The sequence below is a fragment of the Oncorhynchus keta genome, chromosome 12 (assembly GCF_023373465.1).
Source record: "Oncorhynchus keta strain PuntledgeMale-10-30-2019 chromosome 12, Oket_V2, whole genome shotgun sequence".
In the NCBI taxonomy this organism is placed as follows: domain Eukaryota; kingdom Metazoa; phylum Chordata; class Actinopteri; order Salmoniformes; family Salmonidae; genus Oncorhynchus; species Oncorhynchus keta.
The window spans coordinates 34911350-34936610 of NC_068432.1; the positions used below are offsets into that span (position 1 = coordinate 34911350).

Sequence of the window (25261 nt, forward strand, 5' to 3'; positions counted from 1 at the left end):
GAGCTAATCACCCAACACCAGTGTCCGACCTCACTAATGCTCTTGTGGCCGAGTAGAAGCAAGTCAAAGCAGCAATGTTCTAACATCTAGTGAAAAGCCTTCCCAGAAGAGTGGAGGCTGTTATGACAGCAAAGGGCAGACCAACTTAATGCCCATGATTTTGGAATGAGATGTTCGACGAGCAGGTGTCCACTTACTTTTGATCCTGTAGTGTATCTTTGTCAACACCAGCACGGTTTCCATTAGATAACACAGTCACAAAGTCAGATTCCACAGCCACATTGTCAAAATAAGCGCACAAAATCGGTGCTTGTTGGTCTAAATTTAAGGTTTGGGTGTGGTTAGCAGTGTGGTTATAGTTAGGGTTAGGTTTGAAATCAGATTTTAAGAAGAGAAATTATAGAAATGGGCAGGGTTTAGACATAATTATGACTTTATGGCCGTGATAACTAGTGACGACCCTACAGCACACTTTGGCTACAGGCAAACGTGGCTTTACCAAAGACAACACTGAGTAAAGTGCAATGAATTAAACCAAAGTTGACACAATGCTGAATCCAAAATATACGGATTGTTTAATACACAGCAAAGTAATAACAACAATAAACAGTTCAAGAATACATATAAAAAATATTTGTATTTTTCTCCTTTGCTCATATATGTTTGACGGTTTATTTATTTTTATTGTCAAGCAACAAATCACATGTACAGTAGCTGACGTGTGTACATATCTGATCACATGTACAGTAGCTGACGTGTGTACATATCTGATCACATGTACAGTAGCTGATGTGTGTACATATCTGATCACATGTACAGTAGCTGACGTGTGTACATATCTGATCACATGTACAGTAGCTGACGTGTGTACATATCTGATCACATGTACAGTAGCTGACGTGTGTACATATCTGATCACATGTACAGTAGCTGACGTGTGTACATATCTGATCACATGTACAGTAGCTGACGTGTGTACATATCTGATCACATGTACAGTAGCTGATGTGTGTACAAAACTGATCACATGTACAGTAGCTGATGTGTGTACATATCTGATCACATGTACAGTAGCTGGCGTGTGTACATATCTGATCACATGTACAGTAGCTGATGTGTGTACAAAACTGATCACATGTACAGTAGCTGACGTGTGTACATATCTGATCACATGTACAGTAGCTGACGTGTGTACATATCTGATCACATGTACAGTAGCTGACGTGTGTACATATCTGATCACATGTACAGTAGCTGACGTGTGTACATATCTGATCACATGTACAGTAGCTGACGTGTGTACATATCTGATCACATGTACAGTAGCTGACGTGTGTACATATCTGATCACATGTACAGTAGCTGACGTGTGTACATATCTGATCACATGTACAGTAGCTGACGTGTGTACATATCTGATCACATGTACAGTAGCTGACGTGTGTACATATCTGATCACATGTACAGTAGCTGATGTGTGTACATATCTGATCAGATATACAGTAGCTGATGTGTGTACATATCTGATCACATGTACAGTTGCTGACGTGTGTACATATCTGATCACATGTACAGTAGATGACGTGTGTACATATCTGATCACATGTACAGTAGCTGACGTGTACATATCTGATCACATGTACAGTAGCTGATGTGTGTACATATCTGATCACATGTACAGTAGCTGACGTGTGTACATATCTGATCACATGTACAGTAGCTGACGTGTGTACATGTCTGATCACATGTACAGTAGCTGACGTGTGTACATGTCTGATCACATGTACAGTAGCTGATGTGTGTACATATCTGATCACATGTACAGTAGCTGACGTGTGTACATATCTGATCACATGTACAGTAGCTGACGTGTGTACATATCTGATCACATGTACAGTAGCTGACGTGTGTACATATCTGATCACATGTACAGTAGCTGACGTGTGTACATATCTGATCACATGTACAGTAGCTGACGTGTGTACATATCTGATCACATGTACAGTAGCTGACGTGTGTACATATCTGATCACATGTACAGTAGCTGACGTGTGTACATATCTGATCACATGTACAGTAGCTGACGTGTGTACATATCTGATCACATGTACAGTAGCTGATGTGTGTACATATCTGATCACATGTACAGTAGCTGACGTGTGTACATATCTCATCACATGTACAGTAGCTGATGTGTGTACATATCTGATCACATGTACAGTAGCTGACGTGTGTACATATCTGATCACATGTACAGTAGATGACGTGTGTACATATCTGATCACATGTACAGTAGCTGACGTGTGTACATATCTGATCACATGTACAGTAGCTGATGTGTGTACATATCTGATCACATGTACAGTAGCTGACGTGTGTACATATCTGATCACATGTACAGTAGCTGACGTGTGTACATATCTGATCACATGTACAGTAGCTGACGTGTGTACATGTCTGATCACATGTACAGTAGCTGATGTGTGTACATATCTGATCACATGTACAGTAGCTGACGTGTGTACATATCTGATCACATGTACAGTAGCTGACGTGTGTACATATCTGATCACATGTACAGTAGCTGATGTGTGTACATATCTGATCACATGTACAGTAGCTGACGTGTGTACATATCTGATCACATGTACAGTAGCTGATGTGTGTACATATCTGATCACATGTACAGTAGCTGACGTGTGTACATATCTGATCACATGTACAGTAGCTGACGTGTGTACATATCTGATCACATGTACAGTAGCTGACGTGTGTACATATCTGATCACATGTACAGTAGCTGACGTGTGTACATATCTGATCACATGTACAGTAGCTGACGTGTGTACATATCTGATCACATGTACAGTAGCTGATGTGTGTACATATCTGATCACATGTACAGTAGCTGACGTGTGTACAGTAGCTGACATGTGTACATATATGATCACAGGTACAGTAGCTGACGTGTGTACATATCTGATCACATGTACAGTAGCTGACGTGTGTACATATCTGATATGAAACAATTTAGCTCCATTGTTATGCTCACAGATACTTTTGAACATTAGCCTTTGTGTTACAAATACTTTTACAGTTAACATTACAGTACCACAGCAATACACACAGACATTTAGCCAGGTGAATATATAATGAAGAGACCGATTTAAGCACTAATACAAAAATACTGGCTACCATGTTGGAAGGCTGCACCTCTACTCTGTGAATGGTTCTAACTGATGGGAAGTGCATGATGGCAATGTACAAACAAGATCTCATTTGGTAATCATATTGAGAATATCCCTGCACAAAATAGCTAAATTTAAGGCAAAACAAATACAAAAACATCCTGAAGCAATATGCAAAAGAGTTTTTGTTTTTAAAAGGGTACATTCACTAAGTGAACAATTACATTTATTCAAACGTATTGATTATAATGTTAATTACCTGAACATAGGAAAGTGCTTTTAGAGACACAGAAATATTGTGTTGTGCAATTATTGTAGTGTGAGTATATTTTCAGTATGGGTCACCTGATGATTTCAGGAATATAAATAATTATTTAGAAGCATGATTTTGAAATACTGAATAATTGTTTTTTTATAGCTTTCATACAAATACAAGTGAACATATTGTCAAAATGTTGCACACTGAGTGAAAGGGAAAGGAACAGACACATGGTGGATTACTTGTTTTCTATGAGAGTCTGCACTTTGAGGACCAAGTCTCGAGCCATCGTTAGGACCTGCGGGACGTTGTGATGCTCTGCCATTTCTGAGGAGGGAAATCAAATCAAACACACTGTGTTACAAGAACCTAATTGGTTGTGTTGATTTACATATGAGTGCAGCCTATGGAGTTGTGCTTTTTGATGTTGTTAGCACGCACAATAAAAGCAGTTGCTACATTCAAAACATACATTCAGCAAGCAAAAAGAAAGTGGCAATGAAATGAAATAACTGAATTGTCAAATATTACATTCCATAACAACATCTAAAGTCATCATTTAGCCTCACCGTTGAAGAACTTGATGATGTCAGTGAAGTCCATGTTGTTCTCCAGGATGATGTCTCGGTACATCTCCACCAGTGCCAGAGCGATGAAGAGGACAAAATGAGTGGAGGAGGTATACGTGGCCGCCCAGATGGTCTCCCACACGGAGAACACATCATCATACACCATCTCTGAAGGGAAGAATGGCATAGCAGGTTATACACCAAAGAAGACTGTGATATGACCTGCCTGCAGAACAGTCATGTCACAGAAATAAAACGTCAGAAAAAACTAGCTAAAAATCTGTATCGGTCCTTCATATTGTATAACTTGAACAAGATTCATTTAGGTTTAAACATCACCAGCATGGCCCTTTCATAGTGTGTGCAATGTAACACATGCCCGTGCATATGTCAGCACCTCGTTTGAAGTCTAGCAGGAACCAGCGGTAGCAGAAGTAGAAGTGAGTGTAGTCTCCATTCATCTGCATCACTTCAAAGAGCTCTGCATCAAGGATCTAGCAGAAAAGAGGATGAGAGTACCTATCTGGTACTACAGAGTAATATCGCTGTACTTATAATAATGTGCATGTGTGACTGTGTATATACGTGCGTGTGTGTGAGCATATGTGTTTATGGTACCTGGATGAGGGAGCGCATGTTGGCAAAGTGTGAGTCCATGGCCCCTCCATGGGGGAAGTTGTGATTCATCCTTTTCATCAACTCAGAGAAGCAGCTGAACGCTATGACCTCTGAGTAACACAGAGACACAAATAAACAGCAAATGATTCATGTTATCTTACTCATGTCTGCAAATTATGCAGTAATATTATGCAGTATAAGAGAGCTATTGTTAATGCAGACTGACCGTCATCCAGAATGACCAGTAAAGGAGCCAGCAGATCACACATGCCCTGGACATAGCCAATCTCCAGATGCTGCCATACATAACTGCACATTATATTGCGTAGTTTCTCCAGGTTAGCAGGAGTGAAGTACCAGTAGGATCTGTCACAGCGCCTCACGTCCTTATCAATGCGATGCAGGTTGAGCAAGTACAAATCCAGCTGCTCTTGCTGCACAGAGTGACAAAAGGGACTAAGATTAGTTAAATTTGATCAACTTCAAATGGCTATTGTTTCGTCATTCATACCAGCATTGTGTCAGCTCTGTAGCCAGTTGGGTACTGTATGTTAAACCAACCCTGAGCCAATTAACCTCAAAAGCTGTGACATTCATTACAGTACACATACAGTAGGTAACTCATTTGGAGTACTTACAGAATAGGTAGTCCCTGCTGGGGACAATGCCACTGGTGAGACATCAGGTTTGAGTTCCTCTGTCTCAACCACAGAGTCAGACTGAGTGTAGAGACTTTCCATCTCAGGCTCCTCCTCAGACAGGGCTGGCTCTGTTCCATCAGGACTGGTGTTGGAGGGTGCTTCCAGGACAGGCTCCCCTGAGCCAACTCTCCCCAGGGCCAAGGGGGCAGGTGGGGTAGCCATCAGGCCAGACAAAGGTCTAGCCCAGGCCGTGGGAATATCCTCCATCTCTAAGGCAGAGGGCGAGTCATCAGAATCTAGTGTATCAGGAGATCGCCTAGAGTGGGATGTCACTGTAACACTGGCCCTGGCCTCAGGCAGGGGTGGATTCAGTACTGGCAATGCAGGTGCATGTTTCTCTGAATCTATGGCAGCTGTCATTTCTGCAGCTTTGTTATTGTAATTCTCAGGGAAATTGGCCTCCACAGAGTCTAATGGTTTGGTTACAAATACATCTGCAACCTTTTCTTTAGTACTATCCATGTCTTTCTCACAAACACAAGCCTTGCTGGTTTGAGGGGTTTGCATTTTTTGAAATTCAGATTCTGTGATTTCTTCCATTTCAGAAGAGGTTGTGTCCTCTTTTTCAGCAATACCAGCCTCCCTTATCATTGTTGAATCTTTGTTTCCTTCTGTTACAGATGGCTCTCTGGAACAGAAGGGCTCTGTCGCTGGGGCTTTGTTCTCTTGTGTTTTAGTAAATGTGGCCTCGCCTAGTGGCGGAGCTGGAATATATATATTAGAAACCTCCATTTCTAGTTTGAGAATATCAGTATTCTCAGTTGCAAACACTGCTCTCACAAGGAGCTTTGTGTCTTCTGTGGTGGAAACTTCAGACAACCCATCTGCTATAACGTTGTTTTCTTCCATTTCAACATTTCCTAAGGACTTTGCATATTTTTTGTCAGAACCCTCTTCAACTTTCTCTGAGGTTTTCACGATTTCTACCAATCTAGAGCTTTCAACCACTTCACGCTCTGGGGCCTTGAACTCTCCGGCTGATGCAGCCTTGTCGTCAACTGTTATCGGCAGCTTTAGGTCTTCAGATCCAACTTCAGTTCCCAAGACAGTGAAAGGATTCTCTATTAGGGGTGGCTCAGCCTTGGCCACTAGGCTAGATGCAGCTCCTTGGTTCGCTGATGGCTCTGGTGATGGCTGAGTGGCTGCTGGTCTGACTGGTGAGTCAGATACAGGACTGTTGCTGTTGTTTGTGCTTTGAGGCTGTTCTGGAAGACCTGAGTCAACAGACAATCTGTAGAAGGATGGGTCCCCAGAGTCTGAGGTACCATTTGGGATGGCTACATCTCGGAGGTCTTTCAGTGGGGTTTTGGACCGCTCTTTGCTTTTCTCTCGCTTCGTCTCAGATTCAATCAGTTCCACTTCCTCGACAAACCAAAATACCTGCAACAGCAGACCATAGGAGAGTGAATACCAAGTATTATCAAGATTAGAGGTCAACCGATTAATCGGAATGGCAGATTAATTTAGGGCCGATTTCAAGTTTTCATAACAATCGGAAATCGGTATTTTTGGGCGCCGATTTTGCAGGTGTTTTTTATTTTTTATACCCTTATTTAACTAGGCAAGTCAGTTAAGAACACATTCTTATTTTCAATGACGGCCTAGGAACGGTGGGTTAACTGCCTTGTTCAGGGGCAGAACGACAGATTTTCACCTTGTCAGCTCGGGGGATTCAATCTTGCAACCTTACAGTTAACTAGTCCAACGCTCTAACCACCTGCCCCTCATTGCACTCCATGAGGAGACTGCCTGTTATGCGAATGTAGTAGAAGCCAAGGTAATTTGCTAGCTAGCATTAAACTTATCTTATAAAAAAAACAATCAATCATAATCACTAGTTATAACTACACATGGTTGATGATATTACTAGTTTATCTAGCGTGTCCTGCGTTGCATATAATCGATGGAACGCTGGGGGATGATTTAACAAAAGAGCATTTGGAAAAAAAGCCTTTATTAAAATCAATACACAGAAGTATATATTTTTAAACCTGCATATTTAGCTAAATGAAATCCAGGTTAGCAGGCAATATTAACTAGGTGAAATTGTGTCATTTCTCTTGCGTTCATTGCACGTAGAGTTAGGGTATATGCAACAGTTTGGGCAGCCTGGCTCATTGCGAACTAATTTGCCAGAATTATGACATAACATTGAAGGTTGTGCAATGGTACAAGAATATTTAGACTTAGGGATGCCACCCGTTAGATAAAATACCGAACGATTCCGTATTTCACTGAAATAATAAACGTTTTGTTTTCGAAATGGTAGTTTCCGGATTTGACCATATTAATGACCAAAGGCTTATATTCCTGTGTGTTATTATGTTATAATTAAGTCTATGATTTGATAGAGCAGTCTGACTGAGCGATTTTAGGCAGCAGCAGGCTCGTAAGCATTCATTCAAACAGCACTTTCGTGCGTTTTGTGAGTAGCTCTTTGCAAGCACAGCGCTGTTTATGACTTCAAGCCTATCAGCCTAATGGCTGGTGTAACCGATGTGAAATGGCTAGTTAGTTAGCTGGGTGTGCGCTAATAGCATTTCAAATGTCACTCGCTCTGAGACTTGGAGCAGTTATTCCCCTTGCTCTGCAAGGGCCCCAGCTTTTGTGGAGCGATGGGTAACGCTGCTTCGAGTGTGGCTGTTGTCGATGTGTTCCTGGTTCGAGCCCAGATAGGGGCGAGGAGAGGGACGGAAGCTATACTGTTACACTGGCAAAACTATAGTGCCTATAAGAACATTCAATAGTCAAAGGTATATGAAATACAAATGGTATAGAGAGAGAAATAGTCCTATAAACACTATATCAACTACAACCTAAAACCTCTTACCTTGGAATATTGAAGTCTCATGTTAAAAGGAACCACCAACTTTCATATGTTCTCATGTTCTGAGCAAGGAACTCAAACGTTAGCTTTTTTTACATGACACATATTGCACTTTTACTTCTCCAACACTTTGCTTTTGCATTATTTAAACCAAATTGAACATGTTTCATTATTTATTTGAGGCTAAATGGATTTTTATTGATGTATTATATTAAGTTGAAATAAGTGTTCATTCAGTATTGTTGTAATTGTCATTATTACAAATATTTTTATATTTTTATAATCGGTCGTTTAATCGGTATCGGCTTTTTTGGTCCTCCAATAATCATTATCGGTATCGGCATTGAAAAATCATAATTGGTCGAACTCTAATCAAGATATTCTATTAAAATCCTTCAGTATAAACATACTATACCTGTGTGCTACTTCTGGAGTCACTCTGTGAGTGGGCAATCTGTTTGTCTGAACCAATGCTCTGTGAGGACTGGTGTAGGAGGATGAGATAAATGCCAACCAGGAAGAGACCAGAACAGCATGGGGAGAGACATATGTAAGTGTGTTAACCATATGAGTATGAGTCACAAATTATGTCATGTGTTGCACTCATCAAATGGGACTGGTATGGCCCACTTACATCAGTGCTGATGGTGGAGTCTCTCTGCACTGGTCCTGGTCTGTCCACACTGGCCACAGAGTTGCACTTGGCTATGGCTTCAGCATGCTTCTCCCCCTCTTTCTGCTTTACGATGGCCTCACAGCCCAGCCACTCTTTCATAGTCTGCTCATAGCAGGCCCGCACCTGCTCATCCACCTATACACAGATTATAAACACACAGGGTCACTAGTGTGTACATTTGACCATCCTTCCTACTTTGTTTCCTGAGTTCCATAATTTTACCACATTACAATATAACAATACCCACCTCCATCCTACATTTCTGGGTCATATCGAAGTGGTAGTGTCCCAGCAGGAATGGCCAGACCTCCTTGCGTATTGTAGGAGCCACACCACCATAGTACACCAGACGCAGAAGCTCATGCTCATCATATGCCTGCAGGAGAAAAGATTGTGAATGTGATTACAGTACTCAATACAGTACTGTCATCAGCTGCTGTGTGATTCTGTACGCCTCTCAGTGGGATGTTGATGAAGCAGTTACATGCACACTGTGATCAGTTATCTAAGCCTTGAAGAACATACACAATCACTGCATGTTGTGGTTGTGTGTACAGTGTGTTGAGAATGATGAGCAGATGCTACAGTAGATCTTACAGAGCGGTCCTGGAGGAAGCTGCTCCAGACATCCACAGTGAGTCCTTTCTGGGCATCATGAGGCACGTTAGGGTCGACGATGGTGGGGTTGACCAGGGCAGAGAGGTGGATACGAACAGTGGACAGGTGACGGCAGTAGGCAAGCCCTTCAATGAAGAAGTGAAGAAACGTGCATGGTTATCAATCCAACCATAACATGAAGACACTGGCGTACAAAACATTCCCGCAAGACACCCCCCCCCCTCGCCCTTGTGAAGCTGCAGTATGCCACTGCATGAAGATTATAGCTTTTGAATCGGTCTTTCCTAAATGAATTTATGATGCATGTACTCACAACCATAGAAAGCACGGGAAATGATCTGGTACTTCATGGTGTCACAGAGGAGTTTCAGGGGAGCCCTGTCCTGGTTGCAGCCGTTGGGTAGTGAGCCAACACGGGATCCGTTGAGAGCGCAGGAGAAACAGGAGGACTTCCTGGGTGTGGGGTGCCACATGTTCAACGCCTGGTCCATCAGCTCTGGAGCCACTGGACAGCAAACAACAGGCTCAATGTTATCATCAGCATGAACATCGTCGTTATTGTTATTGTCATTAGCAACAGCTACAAGATCTTCTAGAACTGATAGAGGATTTGGGTGACTTTCTTTCATAATAACCATGGAAACATTGACAAACCAAGACAGAAGATGGAGGTGTGACAAAGACAACTTGATGCCCATGTATGGTCTCAAATCCAGGGTAACTAATGGAGGGTGTTCGCAGATTCACAGGACTACAGATACAGGCCGAGACACATGGGCTGGACAGAGAGGGGCTGAGGGAAGGCACATGGGACAATGGTCAACAAAACAATGAGAGCGAGCAAAAAAAAATGAATGAAAAAGTTTATTCTGAACATATTTGAACAGAAAATCGATACAGAATAAGAAGATCACAAGTGACATACCAAAGTCTGACGGAGTACCGGGAAGAAGGATCCGAAAGACATAGTCAGTGGCCTCGTCCTCTTCTTTATCCGACACAGACTCCACAGAGCCCTGCGGACTCCTCTTCCGCAATTTAGGGAAAACCTTTCCCTGTAGGCAAAGGAATGTACTGCACTCAGTATAAGACAAAGGAATGTACTGCACTCAGTATAATACAAAGGAATGTACTGCACTCAGTATAATACAAAGGAATGTACTGCACTCAGTATAATACAAAGGGATGTACTGCACTCAGTATAAGACAAAGGAATGTACTGCACTCAGTATAATACAAAGGAATGTACTGCACTCAGTATAAGACAAAGGAATGTACTGCACTCAGTATAAGACAAAGGAATGTACTGCACTCAGTATAAGACAAAGGAATGTACTGTATAAGACAAAGGGATGTAATCAGTATAAGACTGCACTCAGTATAAGACAAAGGAATGTACTGCACAGTATAAGACAAAGGAATGTACTGCACTCAGTATAAGACAAAGGAATGTACTGCACTCAGCATAAGACAAAGGGATGTACTGCACACAGTATAAGACAAAGGGATGTACTGCACTCAGTATAATACAAAGGAATGTACTGCACTCAGTATAATACAAAGGAATGTACTGCACTCAGTATAATACAAAGGGATGTACTGCACTCAGTATAAGACAAAGGGATGTTATGATGATGATTTGCGAGAGTGATTAAAGTTTTATTTGATCTTACTCTAAAACTCAGATCCCTATTGTTTAATTGTGAAGCACGACTAGGCTAGATACAATTAATGATCCAGCCTGAGAAGGCCAGTCTCAAGTCAATATCCTTGTCCTTAGTCTCGCAAATGTCCTTCATGTTATCCAGAGGATGTATTAAGACCCCACTCACACTTAAATTCCTAGGTTTTATATTCTTTCACTGCCCTGCTGGTAATATACCACAACCCTTACAAAGCTATCTTCTATTGCAGCCTGTGAATTATATTCCCAGCTCTGCTATCACTACCACTTTCATCATCACAAATCATATAAAAAACCTTCAGACCGTGTTCCCTTTGCTTTGGCAGGTCAATGTTATTTTCTACTTGGAGGCTAAATTGGTGGATAAGATCAATGTCAGTGTAAAAGTATTCCTCTGGCAGCAGTGTACTAACACAGAGATCAGAGTTATCCTCAGCCAAACAACATACATTATGCTATAGATGACCCTGTTTTAATGTTTTAGAAACAACTAGCTAAATCATACCATCAGGCTTCATTTAGTGGATGTGGACATAATGGCTACAGTAAACATGAATTGAGATCGGAATAATGCAGACCTTTCCCCTCTGAGACCAGAGCGGGGGATCCAGTTGTCCGTGTGGCAGCAGGCCCGTCTCCAGGCAGGTCAGGAACTGGAGCAGGTGTCCTCCCCGGGGGAACCGCAGTGGAGGCCTCTGGATCCCATCCTGACTCACCAGAACCACTGTCCCACCACTGTCCACTGGGAAAAAAACATGATCACAAGGTCAATAACACACAAACAAACAAATGTATACAAAGCTATAGGAATACATAATTAAGAGAGGTTCCTGTACCTTGCTGATGGCAGTGCAGATAAACAATCTCCGCCAGGCGAATAGTCATGGCAAAGTCCCAGTAAACACTGTAGGAAAATAAATGTGTGAACAAATCGTATATAATTTGGCATGCTCAGTGGATAAATATGAGTGTCAGAATATGTTTCTATTACTGTGATTTGATATTACATGACCTTTTTTCAGTATCATCTGCCACAGTGCCATTCATGAGCTGGTTGGGCGTCCATTTCAGGGTCATGAGATCTGCAGTCTGGTGGAGAGACAGGTACCCTGGAATAGCCTCCATGTCATCCCTCTGTTGACCAAGACAATATATTTGTTACAAAGCATTCCCTGCTGTTTAAACAGTGATAAAAAGTTATGTCAGATCCTTTAAATCACACACATGCACACACATACACACACATACACACACCGGCTGCACCAGGACGTTGTTCTTGCCAAACAGCAGTGTAGCCCTGTTGTTTTGATGGAGGGACTCAACATAGTCCCTAGCCCACAGGATGGGCCGGTCCTCCATACTGCCACTGGACTGCCTCTTCTGGATCTAATAGAAAATACCATTTGACCATTTTTTATACATCATATACTTCACACACATCATTCATTTACAAACACATCATCCACACACTGACCAGGGCAGGTCGCCTGGAGGGGGAGTCCTGGCGACAGTGGCCACTGTGGATGCGGTGTCTCTGGACTAGCTCATCAGCAGATGGGTCTGTCCAGAAGTGGTCGGCTGTCTTCACCTTAGTGTACTCCAGAGCACAGGGGCCGACTGCAAGAGTAAAAGCAACAAAACACTGAGATCCACAACAGTTTGGGCGTGGAAAAGTGAAATCACAATTTCTAGCCCCTAAAGAACTGTACTAAACCATCATCATACAGAGTGAAATAACTAGGTACCAGCAATGTCATTGTTACGCTCACAGGAAGAGGTAAATGCACTTGTCTGTTATAAGTGTGAGTATAAAGTCAATTTGGAGTTAGTAACCAGTATATTTATCTTCTAAACTACAGAGCTATGTCCTTATCTGAAATAAGGTAATATCCACTGTTAAGCACTAGTCTCCTACGGTTGAAGTCGGAAGTTTAAATACACTTATGTTGGAGTCATTAAAAGTCGTATTTCTTGTTAACAAACTATAGTTTTGGCAAGTCGGTTAGGACATCTACTTTGTGCATGACACAAGCAATTTTTCCAACAATTGCTTACAGACATATTATTTCACTTATAATTCACTGTATCACAATTCCAGTGAGTCAGAAGTTTACACACACTAAGTTGACTGTGCCTTTAAACAGCTTGGAAAATTCCAGAAAATTATGTCATTGCTTTAGAAGCTTCTGATAGGCTAATTGGCATAATTTGAGTCAATTGGAGGTCTACCTGTGGATGTATTTCAAGGCCCACCTTCAAACTCAGTGCCTCTTTGCTTGACATTATGGGAAAATCAAAAGAAATCAGCCAAGACCTCAGAAAAAATATTGTAGACCTACACAAGTCTGGTTCATCCTTGGAAGCAATTTCCAAACGCTTGAAAGAACCACGTTCATCTGTACAAACAATAGTACGCAAGTATAAACACCATGGCACAGCAGCTGTCATACAGCTCAGGAAGGAGACACGTTCTGTCTCCTAGAGATGAGCGTAGTTCAGTTCAAAAAGTGCAAATCAATCCCAGAACAACAGCAAAGGACCTTGTGAGGATGCTGGAGGAAACAGGTACAAAATCTATATCCACAGTAAAAACGAGTCCTATATCGACATAACATGAATGGCCACTCAGCAAGGAAGAAGCCACTGCTCTAAAACCACCATAAAAAAAAGGGGGATGCTTGCAAGCCGAAGAACACCATCCCAACCGTGAAGCACAGGGGTGGCAGCATCATGTTGTTTTGCTGCAATATGGACTGATGCACTTTCCTTTCATGACGAAACTAAAATTATGTGGATATATTGAAGCAACATCTCAAGACATCAGTCAGGAAGTTAAAACTTGGTCACAAATGGGTATTCCAAATGGACAATGACCCCAAGCATACTTCCAAAGTTGTGGCAAAATGGCTTAAGGACAACAAAGTCAAGGTATTGGAGTGTCCATCACAAAGCCCTGACCTCAATCCTATAGAAAATGTGTGGGCAGAACTGAACAAGCATGTGTGAGCAAGGAGGCCTACAAACCTGACTCAGTTACACCAGCTCTGTCAGGAGGAATGGCCCGAAATTCACCCAACTTATTGTGGGAAGCTTGTGGAAGGCTACCCGAAACGTTTGACCCAAGTTAAACAACTTAAAGGCAATGCTACCAAATACTAATTGAGTGTATGTAAACTTCTGACCCACTGGGAATGTTATGATAGAAAAAAATCTTAAATAAATACTATAATTCTGACATTTCACATTCTTAAAATAAAGTGGTGATCCTAACTGACCTAAGACAGGGAATTTTTTACTAGGATTAAATGTCAGGAATTGTGAAACACAGAGTTTAAATGTATTTGGCTAAGGTGTATGTAAACTTCCGACTTCAACTGTGTCATGTTGTATCTATAGGTTATCTTAGAGGGAGTCACAGTCACTGTAATGTGCCATTCAATGTGCTATTTCTTATCTTATCAGATCTGTCTGGCCACATCCTGGCAATAGAAGCTATAAGAAGAGGTCCATTAATACCTAACAGAGAGGCAAGGATTGGTCCATCCACAGCATCCATTAGAATGGCCTCCCTGTCATAGAAAGTACTGGAAGACAGAAAATCATGTTTACTAAAAATGGTGCAAGACTCTGAAAAGTGACTGTAATACTGTTTTTGCATAAGATTTACAGTATTTTGACAAAATAAATGACAATGTTCATATGACCCCCTTACAAACAAGGCCATTTCTCCCACATTCTTGCCTCTACACATGCCTTTTATACCTCCTGTGCGCATTCCGGCAGGTCAGTGACAAGTGGTAATAGTAATGTGCAGATGTGAGTGGACGTTTATTTGAATAAATCCATTGAATATACACAATCAAAAATACATCTATTATTCATTTGTTAAGGCAAGTCCTACGAAACATAACACTAATAAAAGTCATTTTCAAAACAATAGAATTACATATTTTGAGTTTATTTATGTTATGTCCAAATGAGATCTATTTTGTTCATTAAACAGTCAAGACACACCTACCCCGATCACAGTCCACACCCATATATTTTGTAGTAAGAATATGATAGAATAAAAACAGAGTAAAATACAAATAATATTGTTCCCACACAACTTGTGTCACGGGAATGTGTGGAACAGCTGTCATATAAAAAAAGTGATAGCCTATTATTGCTAAATGTTTCTGATCTGCGATATTGTAGATAACCAAATGAACAGATGAGCTATACCATCTCCATTTGCCCAACCTGAAACCAATTAACCAAATAGTCCATACAGATAGAGATTCAATTAAACAAAATCACATTGATTGAGACAAGTCAGTGAAGACATTACATGGGCTTGCTCCTACCTATCTCTCTGATTTGGTCCTGCCGTACATACCTACACGTACGCTACGGTCACAAGACGCAGGCCTCCTAATTGTCCCTAGAATTTCTAAGCAAACAGCTGGAAGCAGGGCTTTCTCCTATAGAGCTCAATTTTTATGGAACGGTCTGCCTACCCATGTCAGAGACGCAAACTCGGTCTCAACCTTTAAGTCTTTACAGAAGACTCATCTCTTCAGTGGGTCATATGATTGAGTGTCATCTGGCCCAGGAGTGGGAAGGTGAACGGAAAGGCTCTGGAGCAACGAACCGCCCTTGCTGTCTCTGCCTGGCCGGTTCCCCTCTTTCCACTGGGATTCTCTGCCTCTAACCCTATTACAGGGGCTGAGTCACTGGCTTACTGGGGCTCTCTCATGCCGTCCCTGGAAGGGGTGCGTCACCTGAGTGGGTCGATTCACTGATGTGGTCATCCTGTCTGGGTTGGCGCCCCCCCATGGGTTGTGCCATGGCGGAGATCTTTGTGGGCTATACTCAGCCTTGTCTCAGGATGGTAAGTTGGTGGTTGAAGATATTCCACTAGTGGTGTGGGGGCTGTGCTTTGGCAAAGTGGGTGGGGTTATATCCTTCCTGTTTGGCCCTGTCCGGGGGTGTCCTCGGATGGGGCTACAGTGTCTCCTGACCCCTCCTGTCTCAGCCACCAGTATTTATGCTGCAGTAGTTTATGTGTCGGGGGGCTAGGGTCAGTTTGTTATATCTGGAGTACTTCTCCTGTCCTATTCGGTGTCCTGTGTGAATTTAAGTGTGCTTTCTCTAATTCTCTCTTTCTCTCTTTCTTTCTCTCTCTTGGAGGACCTGAGCCCTAGGACCATGCCCCAGGACTACCTGACATGATGACTCCTTGCTGTCCCCAGTCCACCTGGCCGTGCTGCTGCTCCAGTTTCAACTGTTCTGCCTTATTATTATTTGACCATGCTGGTCATTTATGAACATTTGAACATCTTGGCCATGTTCTGTTATAATCTCCACCCGGCACAGCCAGAAGAGGCCTGGTTCCTCTCTAGGTTTCTTCCTAGGTTTTGGCCTTTGTAGGGAGTTTTTCCTAGCCACCATGCTTCTACACCTGCATTGCTTGCTGTTTGGGGTTTTAGGCTGGGTTTCTGTACAGCACTTTGAGATATCAGCTGATGTACGAAGGGCTATATAAATGAATGTGATTTGATTTGAAGACACAGGGTTTTAGTCAGGAGTAGGCCTAGGCTACTAAGCGTCTGTGAGTGAAGAGCAAAATAATATATTACATAACATGCTGGCAAAATGTTCTAAATAATTAGCCAACTAGACTAGATGATCATAAGCAAGCACTCACCTCAACTTAGCTAACATTTCCCTAGCCAAATTGTAGAACTGGCAGGAGGATGGTTTACTGCCGCTGCCTAGCAACCATAAAGAGTTTAAGAGAGTAGTGTGTGCCAATGCCTGCCCACCATTACGGCTACGTTTCATACTGAGCCGTAGGCAGAACTTTACCGAAATAATTACTCGGTTGTTAGGCGGGAAATAAAAGTTTTGGCTTTGATTCCGGCAATAGTTGGTGGTATGGTATAGTTAGTAGAAAAATTACTTAGTGTGAAAGGGATATGAGTAGTAGGCTATACATTGAACAGCAACTGTTGGGATTGGTAAGATCAAACACAATATCAGCCAGAAGCTGATCAGTTGATTAACCTGCTGTTCTCCACTAGGTACATGACAATCTTGTCCAGAAGCTTCTCCATGAGAGCAGTGCGGATCCACAGGTTCCTCAAGCCCTGGGGGGGGAGGTTGGTCACCCTGGGTTGTTTCGGAACACTGACATTATTTAGTTGAGCCTGTCTGCTGGAGGAGAGGAGAGGAGAGTGTGATACAAATGTGGTATACTTTTGACATCTCTGTGTGTGTGGAGGGGGGTGATGGGAATTACTATCCAAGATCATTGTCTTACTTGGTCTCGATGAGCTGCTCTAGTTCTTGGACCTTTTGACACAGTTCCTCCACCGGGGTGAAGCTCTTCCCCACCTTCATGAAGAGTGCTGCTACCTTATTACTGCACAGGAGGCCCGCTGCTCGCCTCTTCAGCCCATGGAGTACACATGCCTCCACTACAGCTGTTGACACAGATAGTACAGAATATACAGACACAAACAGTAAAAACAGTTTGGTTTTCCCCAAAGCGATATTCACTAAGCTATGATTGCATACCCTGTAAACAACAAGTAAACCACATACTGTTTATGGATTTCCCTAGCAAAGTTTGATTTTTCAGGAGCACCTGTGGGAGCAAGATGTACATATAGGGAGAAACATAATACTGTACCACAAGAGAAAGATACACTTAGAGTGCATTTGCCATTCTGGTAAAATGCATTGTCTATTGTATAGGACAGGAAACCAAAGTAAGGCCATGAGAGCATAGGACAGCTGGACATACCAAGGTCAGAGGGACATACAAAGGAGGGGGTCAGCCAAATGACCAACGGATGGACTATAGACATAGGGCACATATTTTTAGGACATGAAGAGAAGAGACACATAGTCTACTAGTCCTAATAAGGACAGACATACCAAAGAAGCTAAACTTAAGGATAAGATGGGATAAGATGAGCATGTATTATTTTTGGGACATGAAGAGGTCCTGTCACCATTATAACTTAACTGAAAGCAGATATGGGCGTTATTGTGCGTGAAAAAGCAGGATGCACAGATTGGGATATAATGGTGGCAGATGGACTGAGGGAAGTAACTTCATTTGAATGTGGGATGGACTCATATGTTGTATGTGTATAAAAACAGAGCCAGTGCTCTGGAAAAGGGTGTGTTCCGCGGACCATCTAGGATTCTGATATGTTTGTATTAAAAGCCTATATTGAATTCACAAGTTCTTGTAAGTATTATATTTTGTAACGATCCTCCACGACACACCCGGTGAAAATTAAGTGAGAAACCCTTGGACATTTTGAGTGCTACTGCAGAGAGGCAGGGATGGGTTGGAGGGCAGGCGCAGGTGGCTCTCAACAGGACCAGAAATAGACTGAAAACCGACAAATGCTGTTTACTGTTGCTACACTCTTGTAAAAAAAAAAGTGCCAATTAGAACCATACAGGATTATTTGGTTTGTCCCCATAGAGGAACCCTTTTTGGTGCAGGGTAGAACCATTTGCAGAGGGTTTTTATCTAGAAGCCTCTATGTAGGATCCTTCAAAGGACCCCCTGTATATGGTTCTGCCTAGAACCCTCTATGAAGGGTTCTACCAAGAACCATTTTATAATCTAAAGGTTCTTCCTAGAACCGTCTATGGAGGGTTCTACTAGCCTTATTATAACAATACATATGCACCAAGCCTTTCTTTGAGGACCTAGCTATACCCTAAAATAGTGGTGTTAGGAGTTTCCACATCCGGCAAGTCACATTATGCTGGTTTGCAAAGTTATTTGTAATCCCTATTGGAATCCAGACAGAGTTAGGATATCCAGCAAGTGGAATTGTTAATCACTCGCAACCTGCATCCAAAATGACTGCCAGGGTAGGGAAGAATACTGAGACTACCTCAATCATCTAAACTGGAACAAATATCTCAGTAACAGGAGCAATAAATCCAACAGATTGAATTAGTTTAGATGTATGTTATTTATCTTTGTGTAGCATAAAATGTATCAACCAATCAATGTACATGCAATAACACAGATATTAGAGTCAAACTGGGAAATATTATATATGTTTCTATTTATAAACCCTTCGTGCCTTCCAAAGAATCCTTCTTGCCTTACAAAGAGTTATCAAAGAACCCTTTCTTCCCAAAAATGGTTCTTAAGATGTTAACGGTTCTTCTAGGTAGAACCCTTTGTCTTACAAAGAACCCTTGTCTTACAAAAATAGTTATTCTGATCAAATGGTTGTTGGTAGAACCTTATCCTTCCCCAAGCACCCTTTTGGAACCCTTTTTTCAAAGAGTGTAGGGTATCCATGGATGTGTGGAGTTGTATTATCAACACCTTTGAATAGTGTAACGAATTCCCGCTGTTGGGGTGGCGACAAAAGGTGGCTTGACCTGCTCTACCTGCTGACTCTTTACAAATAGTGTCTGCTGACAGTTCAATTTAACACAGATAGACCTACATTTGCAGAGCAAAGTGACATCAGGCATCATCCTGTGGAGTTGAAATGTCAAGCCATGTCAAGTCCTGCCACCTCCTACTACCCCAATCTGTGTACGGTCACATTCTCAACCAACACAGCTTGATTTTAGGCAGGCACTGGCCACAGCCATAGTAAAGAATAAGAGACAGCCTAAAATCAAGCTGTGTTGGTTGAGAATATGACCGTACACAGATTGGGGTAGTAGGAGGTGGCAGGACTTGACATGGCTTGGCATTTCAACTCCACAGGATGATGCCTGATGTCACTTTGCTCTGTAAATGTCAATGGAGTCATGAGTAAATGTCTGACCATACAATCAGTTAAGATTTTGTATGTGAAATGAACTGTATGTCTATGGCAGGAATCACCAACTTGATTCAGCCGCGGGCCGTTTTTGTCTTGAGCGGATGGTCAGGGGGCCGGAACATAATTACAAGTAATTTATAGAAGCCCAAACAGATAATATTTGACTTACTTATTTGACTTAATTTCAAACATTGCTTACATTTGTTTATGATCACATATACATCATCTCTCTATTATGCGTGGGAATACTATGGAACAGATTTACAAAATAAAAATCACTTGAAGCTGACATGTCCAAAAATAAAACATTTTTTAGAAAAAAAACATAGATAAAAAAAGAAATACCATTTTTGCTTATAAAACTTGGGGGACCAAATAATAATCCCCCTGCTTTTGACTCCAGAATCTTACTACTGAGCTGTTAATGGAACAATAATCCTATGTGTCATATCACAAGTGTGAAATGTGAGGCTGTGACACCAGAGGGATGGGGGTGGAGGTTTACAAAGGACTAGTTCAAACCAACAGTGATTCTTCAGTTTATAGAGAATAGCAGCACTGCATGGGTCTTTGAGAAGAGAAATAAAGGTGCTCTTTAGAGATAAAGTTACTCATCTCACGAAACATGTTAGTTTCTTACTTACTACAACCTCTTGCTTCTATCCACTCCTCTCTTGCTCTCATTACAATCGTAATGGTGTTTGGTCCAAGATGATAAACCAAGCACTTGTGCATCTGTTACACATAAGCTAAGCAGTCATGGAATCAACACTTATACCCACCCAAAGCATCTATGCAGCTAGGCCTGCCCATCAACCACGGCACCCTCCCTCCCATCAAATGACTGCAGCACTGACATATGGCACTGAAGTCTGTCAGTGGGCTTGTAGATCAGTTTAATGAATCCATCTCTAATCTATCTGCATAAACTTTAACTGGGGGATAGCAAACCAGCCAAAAAGATATAGGCAAGTCAAAACTCCAATGAGCAATACGAACTGTCAGTACTTCTGTTCACAAACAAATTGGCCTTGACAAACTGTCAAATCTGCAACACTGATTAAATAAGTAATACACTACTTCATGAACACACTCACCACAGAAGGATATTATATGGCTGCTGTCTGCATGCACAAACTTCCGGGTCACTGCCTCTTCCATGATCTGTTTCACCTGGGAAGAAAAGAGCGAGATAAAGGTGACGTTGGCTTTAATTTAACAAGCAGATGAAGAGACAGGTTCTGACATGAGGAAACAGAAAGAAAATCAAAGTGTAGAAGGTTGGGGAGTGATTACACAACAATAGATCATCACAGATAGGCAGAGGGAGGGTGGCGAGGGAATGCAAGTGAGCATGCAGTGCAGATATGTATCACTTCAGACAAGACAGAGCTTGACCAGTGTAAAAAAACGTGCACTAGTAAAATATATTGTGACCAATTCCCAGATTCTGGAATTATACAGTACAGAGAAATTGTGAACATTGTGAGATAGAAATCCAATCAAATCTACTCGAAAAACTGGGAAAACCTGTCAGAGTTTGAGATACAGCATATTTAGTATCACCAACTAAGACCCTCTTCCTTGCTGCACGACCTGGTGCCAGTCATGTCCCCAGTGTGATGAGGCCTCCACCCTGAAGTCTCCAACCCACACACTACTGAATAAAACATCCTGTTTACCCCCCAGCAGGCACCAGAGCCAATGATTGCCTTCACAAGACTCACAATAATAATTGCTGCCATGAATAACTTGTCAGAATAAGGGTATTTTGTCTTGCATGTGCCTGTGTGAGCGTGTGTGTGCGTGTGTGTGCGTGCGTGCGTGATGATGCATGTTGTGTATGTGTGTGTGTGTGTAGTAAGTTATCTATAGATAACATTCTAATATGTATCACTGATGAAAGTCACCCATTTATTTATTCAGCTCTGTCAAAGTTCAAGCTCTCATAATTACAAACAATGGAAGTGAATAGCCAATCACTTGGTCTGTTGTCCAAACCGTTATTTTCCTCTTCTAAAAATGTCACAATGATGAACAGTGCCAGTGATTTAGTGATAAAAAAATGTGTGTAAACTTTGAATGCTGGTTGTGGGGGAAAAAGTCAGCTTTCCTATACTTTCCATGCATTTGTCCGCAAAAGCTGGGTACTTTCCATGCATTGTTCTGCTAAATCTGAGTAAACTGTGTTTGCTTGCGTTTACCCTACACGACACCACTGGTCAGTGCTATCCATACAAATGAGTACACTATATAGTCTGCTGCTAATGATGTACTTCCCCCCCCCTAAAACAACAAAGTGCAACTCTTAAATGGACAGAGGACACACCAGCATGCAGCTACACAGAAAAGGAGCCAGACAGGGAGGTAGTCTCCTCTCTCCCTTTCATGTTCCCCAGATCTGCAGCCCAAACTATACCATAAGCCAATTTTCCTTCCTGAAGAAGTATGATATGGCTGTAGCTAACAGATGGGGGTCTCTTGCAGAGGTGGTGGGGTCAGATAACGGTGAGGAGTTGCCAAATAATAAACTGGAACATCATGGAACAACAGCAACATCCTAAGAATTTATGAAAATGACCATATATCTAAGTGCTCGCATGTCAAACATGTTTTTAAAAAGTGTCATATTCTTCCTGGGGGTGTATATGAACAGATTTGAATAAGATGTAATGTTGCTGTCAGTTACACTTGAACTTTCTAAACAATTGATGAAGCAAGACAATCTTATCAATTGATTTGGTGTTGTGTTTTATATAAAAGAGAGAGGGGCACTAGGCTATCTGAGATATTAGCGCCCAGTGAATTGAATTGCCCTCCATTACAGCACGAGCATTAACATGAAAGACATCTCAGTAAAAGCAGTTATCAATAATCATAGAAATGATGATGCTCTATGGTACTGTGACATACACACGTATTCAGATAACCGATCCATACCTTAACTAACCGTTACACTGATCTTGGCGTTATTGCCGAGGCTACCTACTGAGACCAAATTATGATTATGATTTCTCTGCATAGGCTATAATCCAAGTATTTCAATCCAAGTCGTCACTGAATGCATGAACGCACCGTTTATAATTAAATAACGATCCAAAAAAACGTATTAGGCTACATTCTCACAATTAGGCAACATTTTATTGAAACATATCAATTCGATTAGACCTCCCTATTTTACAATCTCATTTTGGCAATCCCAATAAAACAGAACTGCTGCCAGCGATCCATGACCAAGGTTAGTTCTAATAATTAGTTGTTATAAACATTGCAAATAGATAGGCACCCACCTCTTTCTTCACATTGCGCAGCAATTTATGGCGCGTCTCGGCCTCTGGAATAAGAAAATAACCGTATCATTCGAAAGCTGCCGAGGCATTCAAGCCTATGTTGATTTGTCCCCCCTATTAAAATAGAAAAACGAAATTATTGAAACATCTTACCTCCCATTGCGCCCCACTGTTGCTGTTGATTCAATTGCACAAAAGACAGCTATTTGCTTCAAATGAGCCTCTCTTCAGTTTACACTCTGGCCGATTGTGAATATGCGGCCAAACGCCCCCTTTAAAGCAACACACGCCACACGGTGCAATACACAGTCAATATTGATGATATGGCCTGTATTTACAGTCTATGATTGATAAAGGATGCAAGGAAGCACGCAGGTAGGCTACACACGAAGGCAGGTACAAGCGCGCGCGCCCTCTCTCGCTCTCTCAACTGTATATATCCACACACACAAACACACACAATAAGGGGTTAAATATGTGAGTTGAACGGTATTCCACTGTCTTATTTAGCTAGGCAATCTGTGATTATCTCCAACTCATATAGACTATATATGATTATTGACAGTAATAATAACACATTTGCAGTAGTCAGCTAACCAATATTGTCTAGATAACAGCTAATAAATAAAATCGCCATAGTAGTCAATGTGAAAAGCAGGCTATCACGTCCCGTATCAAAATAAATTAGTAGTAGACCTAACACAATTTCATGTAAATATGTATAGAATTTTGAGTATGCGTTTTCAATGGCACAACACCAGATGCCTCTCGCTTTCCGTTGCTGTCAGACATAACTGGGAGGGAGGGCTCTTTGGGGAGGGTATCGTGATGATAGTGATGCATAGTGGCGATTTTAGCATGTACACGTTGGTGAGGCAAACTCCCCAAAAAAATGTGGGATGCATGCCAGCAAAGCCACTACACAACACAATACTAAATAATACATGGATTGCACTTTAACGGTGACAAACGGTTCCCACAAACTGCCCTAGCAACAAAGCTTTCTTTCAACACCATGGAGTGAATCCTTACCACTGCTCCACCTGTCTTATCAGCGGAGCCTTGTCTGGCAGCAAAACAGTTAATTCAGCCTCATTTACTGCCTTTAAAAAAACACAACTGATATGGCTGACTTGCCTAAACAAATGTGGTTTCTACTGACAATTGAGATGTACAAACTATGGCATAAAGGGAAGACGAGCAGATAAGAGGCAATCCGTAATTTCAATGAGCAGATAAGAGGAAATCCATCATTTTGATTAAGACATTAATGAGCAAGATAGGACGAACGTAGTCAAGGTAACTATTTGTCAGCACTAAAATGTACAGTGACAGAATTCAGAACATGGGCTGTTCTTATAGTATTCTCCTTGTACACCAAGTCAGAACCGCAGGATAAATAAAGGGGGCATATAAGCAATGAAAGCTCTTAAAATGTTCAATTATTACATTTCTCCAAAACAGGCTATGGGCTACATGTGCACCACCAAGTCAGAACAGTATCATGACGTCAGTGATCTTCAGGTCGGAGCTCTAGAAAGAGGCCCGAAAAGGATGACTGTTCAAAGCGTATTTTCCCAGTTGGAGCTTGTTATTTTCAGAGTGCCCAGTTGTCTTGAACTCACTGAAGTCAGAGATTTTCCAGTTGCAAGTTTCCAGTTGTTTTGAACGTGGCAGATTGATATCATGGCCAATGTATTCAACATTTTCTGGCCCGGGGTGTTGAATGTTTATCCTTTTAAGCATGGAAAAGAGACCCTTAAACCCAGACTTGGACCACACACCCACTCCACTGAATAGAAGGTTAGTTATTGCTTTGCAACACTTGCAGTTAGCCACTGATTCCTACCAAACCACCCATTGTTGAATTGTCATTTTCTAACTTGTTGTGTAATGTATATATGTCCAATGGCCAAAGAGCACCATATGACATATGAAAAGGTTTGAAAAGGATTTGCCAGTAGATTGTCGACGTGATTCATGATGATGACTGCTTGTCTAGCATGCTAGCTAAGATGTTGACATGA

General features: G+C 41.7%; 2 protein-coding genes and 1 long non-coding RNA gene across 4 annotated transcripts; 2 read left to right on the forward strand and 1 right to left on the reverse strand.

Moving 5' to 3' along the window:
* The first annotated feature begins 170 nt into the window (after positions 1-170).
* Positions 171-3024, forward strand: LOC127906507 (uncharacterized). Its single transcript, XM_052458725.1, has 3 exons — positions 171-185; positions 1615-2575; positions 2954-3024. The coding sequence occupies exons 1-3, from the start codon at positions 171-173 to the stop codon at positions 3022-3024; spliced, it is 1047 nt and encodes a 348-aa protein (XP_052314685.1).
* LOC118391420 (small G protein signaling modulator 1-like) lies at positions 552-23646 on the reverse strand. Of its 2 annotated transcripts, none has more exons than XM_052458071.1 (23): positions 23388-23646; positions 23235-23278; positions 21042-21117; positions 17445-17607; positions 17189-17335; positions 14657-14724; positions 12615-12757; positions 12395-12526; positions 12153-12274; positions 11977-12044; positions 11719-11882; positions 10382-10511; positions 9770-9961; positions 9436-9581; positions 9086-9214; positions 8797-8973; positions 8578-8646; positions 5273-6715; positions 4861-5068; positions 4635-4744; positions 4414-4510; positions 4017-4184; positions 552-3774 (listed from the first exon to the last, which is right to left on the reverse strand). In XM_052458071.1, the coding sequence occupies exons 1-23, from the start codon at positions 23392-23394 to the stop codon at positions 3686-3688; spliced, it is 4092 nt and encodes a 1363-aa protein (XP_052314031.1). In that variant the 5' UTR covers positions 23395-23646; the 3' UTR covers positions 552-3685. The 2 variants fall into 2 exon arrangements, with proteins under 2 accessions (XP_052314031.1, XP_035638690.2); XM_035782797.2 differs by having other exon boundaries at positions 17189-17338.
* On the forward strand, positions 11763-14735 carry LOC127906339 (uncharacterized). Its single transcript, XR_008060921.1, has 3 exons — positions 11763-11906; positions 12163-12244; positions 14603-14735. It is a non-coding gene; the product is annotated as an uncharacterized LOC127906339 (long non-coding RNA).
* Positions 23647-25261: the final 1615 nt, after the last annotated feature.